At 40.1% G+C, this 12,716-nt stretch overlaps 2 protein-coding genes across 2 annotated transcripts in view; both read right to left on the minus strand.

Moving 5' to 3' along the window:
• Positions 1-1,326, minus strand: part of pcsk5a (proprotein convertase subtilisin/kexin type 5a) — a 29,901-nt gene extending 28,575 nt beyond the window's left edge. Inside the window, exon 1 of the mRNA XM_080847993.1 lies at positions 1,049-1,326. Within this exon, the coding sequence (XP_080704119.1) occupies positions 1,049-1,222 (174 nt within the window). The 5' untranslated portion in view covers positions 1,223-1,326. The remainder of the gene's footprint in view (positions 1-1,048) is intronic.
• A 2,152-nt stretch (positions 1,327-3,478) lies between these two features.
• Positions 3,479-12,300, minus strand: LOC308372336 (annexin A1-like; the record flags this gene model as incomplete). The annotated part of the gene is made up of 11 exons (XM_080847493.1): positions 3,479-3,535; positions 3,961-4,083; positions 4,267-4,325; positions 4,630-4,725; positions 4,865-4,958; positions 5,255-5,334; positions 5,533-5,623; positions 10,806-10,919; positions 11,309-11,403; positions 11,960-12,074; positions 12,241-12,300. 11 exons carry the CDS (start codon positions 12,298-12,300, stop codon positions 3,479-3,481), a joined length of 984 nt encoding a protein of 327 aa, XP_080703619.1.
• Positions 12,301-12,716: the final 416 nt, after the last annotated feature.

A 12,716-nucleotide genomic window follows, 5' to 3' on the forward strand; every position in this document is an offset into this window, starting at 1 on the left:
TATTCATCTTTGAGTTATGTGTGCACTTATCAGAGATATCAGAAAAGTCAAAGATGTACAGGTACTCAAAGGTACCACTGCAATGCAAGCATAGACTTAAAGGAAACTGCTGCGTCCGGCACTCAAAACACATAGATGGACTATTTGGACATCTGGCAAAAGTTTGAAAACTCCTTTGTGAAATATATTACATACATCAGCCTACGTGGTCATGGGCACTTTCTGTTCAAGACTATTGCTTTTTTATATCCATACTGGAATGGTATTGGGAGCAGAGATGTTTTCATACAAAATGTAATCTGCTCTAGAGGTGGCCCCAGGCTTCTTAATCCTGTCTGAGTTGGACCACACCACTTCCTGGAATTTCACATTCGAGACCATCAGTGATGTAGAGCTACAATACATCGCCCATAAACAGGCAAAAGTCCATGGCTGCCCAGTACATTCCATGACTTCAGTTATTGCTACAAAGATGTTGTTACTATTTTTAGAAGAAGTAAAACAGTTGGAACTGTCACAAAGTTAAAGGCAAAACAATCCAGACGGATTTAATCATTTGATATCTTCAGGGTATGCTCTGGCTGCATTTTTCTATGATGAAAAAGCTGTCTGGCAATGAGTCTAATTATAGTTTATAATAGCAAATGTTTTAAATCACAAACATTGCATAGGCCTAGGAGACATATCTGAGAATTCTTCTTGGTCGAGCACAAACCGCTATACGTGTAAATTTGTGTAGGTTTTCATGATTTAGCTTTCTATCTGGGGCTACTTATGGCCTAGGCTATTGTAGTTACAGAACGCCTTGCCTTTAGATATATCTTACATGGAACTATCATGAATCGTAGCGTTCTGCCGATTAATTATTCAAGAACAGAGACAATTTAATCATTTCATTAAAATGCAAAGTTAGTCATTTAATCTTGATTCAATAATAGTCAAAATAAAAGAAAACATATATGCGACAAAGCAAACAAATCTGAGACATATCGTTAAACACTTAGTCAAGATTAACCCAAATGTATGCATCAAAATCAATTGTACATACCTGACCCATATTAAGGAATCCGTATTTTTCCGCTATGAAGTCTGCCGCCTCGGGACCCCCAGTTATTTTCACTGCCCAACGATTTGTGAATACTCGCGTTTGACCCGGTGTCAGTAAGAATCCCAGCATTAGAACACAAATTTGCAGAAGTCCATTGAACCTGCATCTCGACATCTTGTTCAAACACGACTCAAGTTCGATAACGTAACTCAGCTGAAAGACAGGCAAATGTGCATGTCAAAAAAGCACTTTGAACAACTTTATTAAAATAAACGTGTTGCGCCTGAAGAAAAGGTGGAAAAAAAACTATAACGTAATCTTCTTCATAATTTTCATGGACTACAAACTCGTCGTCGCGGCAGCTTCCCTGTAAGTGTCGACTCTCGCCAGGTATCAAATGACCATTTCGTTAAGATTAGAGGTTCTGTTTACAACCTATAAGGTGATAGAGATGCACAGGTAACCTAAGGCACGTAACTGGGGGTGTATTTAACCCATTTTAAGACTGCCTAATCTAAAGTGAATTTGTTTATCAGACAAATGTCTTCTAACCTTGAAACACAAGAGCCTGATAAAGAGGGCGCCCCAAATTTCTTTTCCTTTTCTTTTTTTAAAAGAGACTTACACCAATGGAAGGGAAGGGAGGGGTGGGAGAGGGACCATCCCATATCAAAATAGTGTAAGCTACGACAGTAGTCATAGTTACAGCTAAAATTCCGTTATGGTATAAACGAAGTTATTAAACAAAACATTTTATCATTTACTTTGTACTCTCGTTAATGTCACTGAGAGAGGGTGGCCAGGAATGAGATGAACCGGAGTTCAATGTGCTATTCATACATGTTAGCAGTTACAGTATTGAGATTTTGGTTTTGGCGCCTCCTAGAGCTCCCTGGCATTCATTTGTTTCAAGGAATATACCAATTACCAGTCTGTCCATCACCCCCAACCATAACACTAACCTTTCCTCCCCTGTGTGACACCAGTCAAGTATGATTACAAGTGACTGGAATAAAAAGGTAAGACAATTAGAACGCTAGTGAAGCCCCATGCTTGTGTGTATCATAGTCGTGTATCTCCCACTGTGACTGTGATTCTTGTTCGGATTCCTCAGTTTAGCTATCCATTTCATGATAAGCAGATGGCCTTCTTTGAAGAGTCAAGGCCTGCTTCGAAAAAACCAGTCTCAGGGCCAACCATGGTGCCAATGTGGCAAGCTGCGACAGTACACTGTAAACCAATCCTGCCGTTTTCTTGGGTAGCCCCATCCTTGCCGGACCCACCCACAGAGTTCCATCTTCTACCTGATGCACGAAATGCTGGTGACATGTGCCAGCGGCACTTGAGTCAGGGGTTGCCCAAGATTGAAAACACAGGTAGGGATATATGAGCAAGTTTCAGAAAACTTCAATTTAAAGGTTTTCATCACAACAAAAGCCTTCATGCCATTGAAGCAAGGAAAAGTGTCATTTTGGAATAACCATCACACTAAAGCAATGGTCTGTTTTACAGTATGTGAGCCTGGCTTTATGCACGCACAGTTAGCCAAACGTCAGATGTACAGGACTGCACTCATTGGTGGAAGATAGACATTAAGACAAGCATATGCCTTGTGTGCATGACACTAGTTTCAAAAAGCGTATAAACTAAAGCTAGTTCTTTATGTATATTTACACCCTGATGTACGACTGTAGCTTAATAACTGTCAGAAATTGGGCGACCTTTGGGTGCTTGTTACCATCCTCTGCTGGACAACTATTTGAACTGCACGTGAAAAGGGAATGGAGACAACACATGACCATGACCCTATTGTTCGAGGGATAGAACTGAATACTTTGCAGTATTTTTTTTTTTTTTAAACCTTTGTGTAAGAGCATCCTTTGTGTCAGACATCACTTGAGAAATGAATGCTTCATGTGTTAAAGATGTGCTTAGTTTATTCTGGCTTTCCATGAGGTCCAATAAGATTGACATATTGCATGTGATACTGTTTTGAAGTGATTATTATTTTTCATGAAGCACAATGGTTAAATCACACTGCCTCTTTTATAGTTTCATACACAGAAGTGAAGGTAGATATAGTTAGTCTAAAACAATTACCCCACATAATATATTTTCCACTTAATATAACAAGCTCTAATGCATAAAACACTCTTTGGAGATTAATAGTATTATTTTAGCAGCTTATTATTATATTATATAAACTGTCACACAGATCTCTCCATGATGCAACACCAAACTGATTTAAACTGATATCTCATATCACTAGGGTTAGTGCTATACAAAATGTGTCACAGTAACCTTAAAACATGAACAGCCTTGAGGACAGTAATGACACTGTGTTATGTTTGGAAAGACTGGACGGCAGACAAAATATTAAGCCCATACTCCAAGTACATCTTCAGTACAGATTGAAAGGGGGTTAAATACTCAGTTGTCTCCACATAGTTCTAGAAGAATCTTCTCAAAGTCTCCTTTCGTCTCAGCCTGTGAAACAGTCATCAACATCCAGTTAGATTCGGAAAAAAATGGTCTGCATTTATCATTAGGAAAGATGAGGGGTTTTTTTCATCAGCAAACCATGCTATAATTGATGCCCCCCCCCCCCCCCCCCCCCCCAAACAAATAAGAAACAAGCAGGCATCAGATACATACACTCATAAGATTGTCTTCATCTTTCCTTTTTTGGGCTGGAGGTTATACATAGAACATTGCCACAACCAGAAACCTTTTGTTGGCTTAGGAAGCCAAACTTGCAATCTTGCTAATAGTCAAAATGTTATACAAAGACAACTTCATCAGCATGTTCTATGTAGAAATGCTTCCACTTCGGAGACAAGACTGCTTGGGGTTTCTGGACAACACCTTTGTTTCTGTACAAGTGTGTGTTGTTTGAATAATTGCATATTTACCAGAATGTCCTCCTGCAGGGTTCTGCCATATATCCTCTTATATTCCTTTAGAATCTTCTTCAGGTCCACTTCAGAGCGACTCACAATGATTCTAGTCAGGGTTTCACTGTTGGTCCCAAAGCCCTTGAGGATTGGTGAGATAACTTTAGTTTGTTAAACATACACTTTAAAATAGGAAGTCAGTATTCAGTATTCGTTTTACTTAGTTAAACTCTATTATCACTGAATTGTGCTGACAAAATATACAACATCCAGTCACACAGAACAGTACTTCTGTGTCTCTGTTTGTGTGTGCGTGTTAGTTACCTTCATCGCCAGGTGAAGCTTTTCAGCAAAGTAGGCAGGTGTGTTCCAGGCACACTTCACTAAAGAGAAAACATGGCATTAGTCAAATTAGTCATAGAATCTAGTGCATATCTTACAAGGCCTGATCATCACTGAGACTTCAGGTTAGTCAGGATCCTGATGTTAGAGAAACATACACAGCCTCATTCTTAGAATGCCTGACAAGACTGACCTGCTTGGTCACATACAGCACAGCTGGCAATTCACACACACAGCTCACAGTCTTGGCCACACACACACACACACCCAGCTCACAGTCTTGGCCACACACACACGACAGAGAAAGAGAGAGAGAAAGAAAGAGAGAGAGAGTATTATTGTTACCTAATTGCATGAAACAGTCCTCTGTGTCTCCCTTCAGCTCATCCTGTACTGCCTCGGCCAAGCCTTCCTCACTGTACTTGGAATACAGACTCAGTACTGCGGGGAGACAAGAACAGACACACATGAAGTTGGCTATGGAGATCATGTGGGTTTAGTCTATATAATGCAGAATCTTCGCAGAATAATGCTAGCAGAAACAACAGTCTGAACATAATTGTATCATCTTTTTTCTCACTCTTGTGGAGCTGAGGCCCACTCCTGGAGGTGAAGATGTCAATGAAGACGGAGGTATCCGTTCCTCTCTGTTTCTCTCCTGCATCATATAGCGCCTGTAATCGCAGAATAGTCCAGCTATAAGTCAGTCTGATAAGCGCATATGTGCTACTCATGGAGCGCATATTCCAATTTTGTGATCACTGTATTTGTTTTGTAAAGGGTCTTGCCGATCGTCATACCTTTGCATCTTTGTCGGCAAGGCTGTCATCAACAAGAGATTCTTCACTACGATCTGCCTGTGGTAGTCATTAAAGGGTTAAATGTCAATTTAATGTAATGTCTCTCTCAATTCAAGTATGATATGCATGTACAATCCATTATAATGGTTCCTCGGATCCTTCAAACTGACCTGACAGAGGGCAAGAAGAGTCGTCAGAAAATCTCCACTGGTGTCATTTTTAATGTCCTCCTCCAGCTCCTCGTCATAAGCTATGGCAGAGAAGAGGACATCACGAGATAATCATGTGAAAAGTACATATCTGACAGTATGTGAGATGGATAAAGATGACTGTGGTTGTGATCTGAAAGATGACTGTGTCCTGAAAAGAGGAAGACACTTGTTGTGCAAGAGACCTTCTCATTACAAGTACACTCAACCAGATTTGGTGTGGTGGTGTGGATTCATACCTTCTTTGAAAACCTTTTTAATCTCCTTGATTTCATGGTTTGATCTGGAGACCAGAATTTCAATCAAGACATCCTCACAAGTACCTAAACCCTGGGGGAAACAAATTCAGTAAGTGTCCATGACAACAATGATCATCCTTGCCGGTACGGATTGCTCTTTTGAATTTGATATTATTTACTCTAAGTGTTACCTTTAAGGCTTGTTTGAGTTCATGGGCATCATAGTGAGCTGGGCTCATGAGCAATCCCAGCACTACATCCTCAAAGTCTGATTTCAGAGCTGATTTCAAGGCCTCCTCCAAAGGCTGAAACACACACAAAAAACATACCTCGAAAACAAAACCCAAATCTTTTTTCTTGATAAATACTTTCCAACACATGACATCTGATAAAAAAGCCATTTTTTCCGATGGAAAAGAATACTGAATATTGTACTAAGTATTGGTGTCGGCTCGTCTAGGAAAATAAGTCAAATCCAGGACAGAGTTGTGACTGTGACAGAAATGCTGTGAGATCTGACCTTTCCAGTGTCCAGCTGGTAGGCAGCTTTAGTTTTCTGCCTTTGGTCATTGCTCCTCTTCACCATCAGATCTATGATGGTGGCCTCATTTACACCTGATTGAAGAACAGAACACTTGGATGACAAAACTTTACACCTGTAAGATACCAAGGGTCATGTATCAGATAGCTTGACTGTAATGTACATGTAACATCGAACACCTTACTTACATTTCTAAATGTTTAACTCCCCATCAGACTACTTGGCATTGATGAAGCATTCTACTGCAAAGTTTATAATCACTAGTTAGTTTTGTTGCAGGTGCATGAAATTATTCTAATATGATGAATTCCGGTTTTGTCTTTGTTTTGTAAAGTAACACCATCTTCCCTGTTGAACATGTTGAACACGATCCCTTCCCTCCCATGTTTGCAAGCAGTGAAGCGTTGAGCCTAAAGATGCTAACAGACCTCTCTATGTCTTTCGTTGCAAGGCAGTGTGAAGCAGGGTCTATAATTATGTATGAGTCATAGGAAGGGGCATTGCTATGTCACAACGCAAATTCCTGTCATATTTTTCTACTGGAAAAAAAAAGTCAGCAAAACTGTTTGCATGATCTCTACCTTACCTTTGGCCTCAATGGCTTTCTGTAGGTCTGCTGCATCTCGGATGGCACTGAAGTTGGTGTGTGGGGTAACCGTTCCATAGTAAGGCTTCACAGGCTTTTTAACATACATGTCCTTAAAAACAACAGACTGTTATGAGAGGAGCTCTAAGGCTGTGTTAACATGAGGTAAATGCATACTATGAACCAGAATGGCTTAACATGTCATCAAAATTCCAATGACAACAATGTAATCGTTTTACATGGAGGAAATTATACGGTACTGCACGTAACATCAAATGACCAGAATGATCCAGTCCTCCGAGTTGTCATACAGCCTTACCAAATCATGGTCTGATTCATCATCTGTGACCTTCTTGAATATTTTCTTGAAGAATGCCATTGTTGTAGCTGGGAAAAAAATATTTTGCTTATAACCTAAATCTAGAGAAGAGAAAATGGCACATTATAGCCAACACATCAAGTGCTCCTAAAGCCCTAGCATGTTTTTTCCTTCCAGTGAAAGAGGCTTATAATCTACAGTATTTGGCACAGTAACACAAAATAGAATATAAGAGTTACAGCATGTGATATGTGTTGAGCATTTTGTCTCTGGGGTTATCTGAATTAGACACATACTAACTCAGTGATTCCAATAATAATGAGGTTCAGTCAGTCAATAAAATGAATCTTAAAACAGTGTCAAATAAGCAAGGATACCAAATTACTTTCTAACATGAGGGGTAAACGCCCGAAAAAGTTATCTCAATCAAACTCACGTGAAGGTGATTAGAAACAACTTACGTGTTGACCAGGGAGTATCTGCAGTAGAATGAAGTGTGACACAGAGACACACATAGCACTTGGAGCTAAAACTGACTGCACTGCTGCAGGTCGTAGGTGTCGTAAAAGAGGGTGGAACCGTGACAGACTTCCAGTTGTACCTGTCTGCTGGCCCTGTAGAATGAAGAACAGTTTGCCTGAGAGTTCTCAATGGCCTATCCTCATTCCTATACTACAATTGGTAAGTTTTGCTCAGACCCAGTGGCAGTTCTACATGGAATAACACCCCGGCGAGCGCCCCCTCAGTTTGCTGCCGGACTCCAGGTGTCAGTGTAATGCCTGGGTGTGACAGGTGTGTGTATTACACTCGTGTGATAATGAAATTACATGAGGTCATATAGAAGTGTATGGCACATACTTTATAATAATATATTAACAATTCATTAAACAATTTCATCTGAATTGTTTGGTTAAGATGTATTGGATTGGATGTTAAGATGTTTTATAAGGGACTGAAATGCTGTGTTGATTTAGCACATCTCATTTGCAACTAACTATTTTTTTCTGTGCAGGATACACTGTAATACCTCAGAATACCCCCTTTGATACCATGACACCATATGCACCATCACATCAACTTGCATTCTCAGTCACACCTTTCGAAGAGGTGGCCGGTGGCAGTGATGGCCTGCTTTAGGTTGCCCCCCTATGGCAGTTAGGGAGTTTACCCCTCATAACCACAGCCAACACACACTGGTCATCGGACTCAATAGGCAACTGATCCTGAGGTCCCGTCCCTCTGTAATTTGGTACTATAATACCAAGGTAATACCAAACTATAATACCAAAGTGTGTGTGTGTAAGTCTGTGTGAGAGAGAATGTATGTGTGTGTGTAGGGTGTGTGATGTTGACGAATGCTTCAGTATCCTCTTATCTGTAACTGTGATACTATATATACAGTTTGTTCTGATACTAAGCCATCACATCCTCCTGAGAAAAATGATCTCCACCTTTCTATTATCTCATTTTAAAAATACACACATTGAAATCAAATCAAATAACTTATCAGGAAAATGTTCTTTATTTTACTTACAGAATTAAAAAAAAATAGGTAGATGTGAATTTCACCTGTATTTGCGTAGCTAATATAAAGGATTTTGCTTCCATAAAATCTAGAAAGTAGAAAATTACGACTGAACGTAAGCAATGAACATGAACAATTTGTATTTCAAGACTATTGATTTATTTACTTGGATATGGCACAGGTACAACATTGGCCATAACAGAAGCACAAAAAAAATGCAGCAGACAAAAAATAACTGATTCTAACTGATTATTTTTTTCACAAGCATATTCATCTTTGTGTTGTAGAACTGGGGCTAAGTGGTTAGTTATCTCCACATAGACCCAGTATAACCTTTTCAAAATGGCCTTTAGTCTCCTCCTGCAAGACAAGGACACATCATCAGGTACCAGTCCATGAGCAGAAAACCAATAATTTCACCTAAGTGGAAGACATGATATACAAATGTCCCGCTTCATCACAGCTGAAAATAACTTTTGACCAGGCTTTGACCATGTAACCTTTTCTAAATCAGGGTCAGGAATGCTTAATCAGAGGGCTCTAATTTACCATCAAGGTTTCCTTTATGGAGAAAGTAAACAACACACTTAATTCCCTTAGATTGTGTTAATGAAATACCCACCAAAATGTCCTTCTGCAGGGTTCTGCCATACATCCTCTTATATTCCTTTAGAATCTTCTTCAGGTCCACTTCAGAGCGACTCACAATGATTCTAGTCAGGGTTTCACTGTTGGTCCCAAAGCCCTGTGAAAAAGTTTATATCTGTTATTATTGTGAGATCTTAAAGCTGTTATAATATGGACTGTTCCACTCCTTAGATATGAAGGAATGAGACGCTTCTGAGTATTACACTGTATTTTAGCTGTAATTACATTAATTTCCTGGTATCTCTGCCTCATTGCACATTTGAGGAATAATGATACTATCCACATGTATTTTATGAGAGCACTGTTACCTTCATTGCGAGATGAAGCTTCTCAGCAAAGTAGGCAGGCTTGTTCCAGGCACACTTCACTACATTGAATCGAACACATGCATGAGTCTAACTATTTATTTAGTAGCAGTGAGAAGACCTGCAGACAGGGCCTTTGCTGAGCCTGTCCAACTGGACATTCAAACACACGTGTGTACACACAAGCACACACCCACACCCACCCACCCACCCACCCACCCACACACACAGTTCAAAAGACTCTTACCCAAGGACATAAGACAGTCATCAATGTCTCCTATGTGTTCCTCATCAACTGCTTCAGCCAACGACACATCTCCATATTTACCATAGAGCTGGAATACTGAAGACGCATTAAAACAATCACCAACATGAGAATAATACAATCAAAGTCTCACATTATAACTGCCTGGCCCATTTCATGTGAGTGTTTTTCAGGCGTCTCACTTTTGCAGAGCTGGGGTTCACTCCTGGAGGTGAAGATGTCAACAAAGATGGAGGTCTCAGTTCCTCTCTTGCTCTCCCCTGCTTCATACAGAGCCTGTAATACCACCAGGACCACAAATACCTGATACTTTGTGCTGTGTTTCTTGTATGGTACACAAATAGTATAGAATATCAATATAAATAGAAAAGCCTTTATTGTCGTTGTATTTGCATAGAACAACATTTGGATGAAAACGTCACAATACCCCAGTCTCCTCCTCCTCCAACTGACTCTCAATTACCTTAGCATCACTTTTGGCGATGCTGTCCCCAATGTCGACATCCTCACACCGGTCAGCCTACAGCAATGTACAGATCCGTAAATGGATGCAACATCCAGACACCAACATGTGTTTGTCTGTAAGTACAAGGTTTCTGACACTCACCTTACACAGGGCTAGCAAGGCTGTCATTAGGTCTCCGCCGCAGTCATCCTTAATGTCATCCTCCAGATTCTCATCATACGCTATAACAGACACACACACACACACACACACACACACACACACACACACACACACACACACACACACACACACACACACACACACACACACACACACACACACACACACACACACACACACACACACACCCACCTTACAAAACTTGTACTGGCTAACATGACCATAGTTTGGGGATAAACTGTGACACACACACCTTCTTTGAAGATCTTCTTAATCTCTCTGATTTCTTCATTTGATCTGGACACCAGGATTTCAATCAAGATGGTCTCACAAGTACCAATACCCTGTCGTTGAAAAGAATAAATCACTTTAGGTTACATAATACATGAGAATTAAATCAAATAGAAACAACAGAGTACCAACAATCATCCAGTTTACTTAAATCATAACATTTACCTTCATGGCATGTTTCAGTTCATAGGCATCATATTGGCCTGGGGTCATCAGTAAAGCCATGACCACATCCTCAAAGTCTGACCTCAATGCAGACTTAATTGCCTCCTCCAGAGGCTGAAAATCACAGAAACCAATTCATTACAGAAATGACAAAATCGCCTGTCACTGTCTTTATGGCCCAAAGGGTGAAAATCTCCTTGACAGTCAGCATAAACTTAATTTCCAAATTTAACAGACCTAATTTCTATGCAGTGGCAGAATCAGAGGTGATACAGTTTAATAGACGGTGTACAAACATGATCTTAGTTTTTCGGCAGGCATTCTTATGAGACTCAAGTGACTTGCAGCATAGAGATGTATGTATATCAACATCATGGAACAACAATGGAACCAATGACGGCCCTGCAACAGCATCTTCATGCCAACAAATCTACAACTCTTGCTTGGGTATTTACATGCTCAGTCAAGATTAATATAATACAAATGTAATAATGGGTCCCCACCTCCCTAGTGTCCTGCTGGTACACAGCTTTGATCTGCTGCCTCTGCGAGTTGCTCCTTCTCACCAGAACCTCCATTAAGGTAGCCTCGTCCACATCTGCGTGATGAGCAGTACATTAGAATTACTGCTAGGTGAATTCAGCCGAAACATCATGAGTGATAAACAATGTCACCAATTAATAAAAATACAGCTCACAGTAGAACCTTCCCTGGGTAAATGGTGCATATGTTGAATACAGAAGGTGGACTATATCCTGTATATTTAAAGTTAATCTCTGTACTGGTATTCACACTTCTCTCAGTGATAAAATGGTCTCACTCTAGTTTATAATCACAGGAGGAGGTAATATAAGTATAGTAAGGTTACTATCGGATGTTCATAATAACGTCATGAGAAAATTTGACAGAACAAGTTACACTGAACACGTGAATGAGCACATACGCACACAATGTCTGTACTGTAAAACAAAGCCACTCAGTCATCCACACTAGGTACGTATGTTGACACGCTCTGTACCATATTGTTACTGTACGTGCTGAGGCAGTGCTAAGTGTCACACAAGACAGATCTACAGTACGCCGTAGAGTTCCCAGTTCACTCAGTGGTCCTGTGTGACATCTTGACCTTACCTCTGTGTGACCCTTCACCTTACCTCTAGACTCAATAGCCTTGCGCAGGGCTGCTGCATCAGCATTGGGATTAAAGTTTGGGTGTGGGGTAACTGTTCCATGATAAGGCTTCACAGGTGCTTTTCTTTCATGCCCATCCTATAACACAAGCCACTTCACTTTAAGAGATCTCTTGGGACCAACACTGGCCAGGAAAACAAAAGTTTCCAGGCACACCAGGAAAATAAAGTCAGTATTGCTGGAAGCTGGAAGGTAATACAAGAGGCAGAACAAAGCAAATGATCTCTAAGCAGAGTGTACTCACTGAGTCATCGTCAGACTTGTCATGGATGATTTTCTTAAAGATTTTCTTGAAGAATGACATGGCCAGATCTAAGACAAATCATAATTAACTTTAAAAAAACAAAAAACGTTTTCACTTGCTCTTATTAATATGAAACATGCCTACATGCTGATCTTACAAACATGGCACATATGTTATTTATAACATGCCTACTGATTTGACAAACATGGCACATACTGTATGTTATATATATGCTATGTGAAATGATACTAACTCTGATGTAACTTTGCTTATTATCTTAGGTCCAAAAAAAAACGCCAGTATAAAGTATGACACAACTAACAACAGCAGTATATAAGAAAGAAAATATAAACATGAGAGATTTCTTTAAACAGTGAACACTGAGACACCTTACCTGATTTTCTGCTTTTCGAGTGTGCGCCTTGAAATGTTGCATGGGAGGCTGACACACCCAGATCTAACAATACCCATACTGC

The sequence above is a fragment of the Sprattus sprattus genome (assembly GCF_963457725.1).
Source record: "Sprattus sprattus genome assembly, chromosome: 11".
Lineage (NCBI taxonomy): Eukaryota > Metazoa > Chordata > Actinopteri > Clupeiformes > Clupeidae > Sprattus > Sprattus sprattus.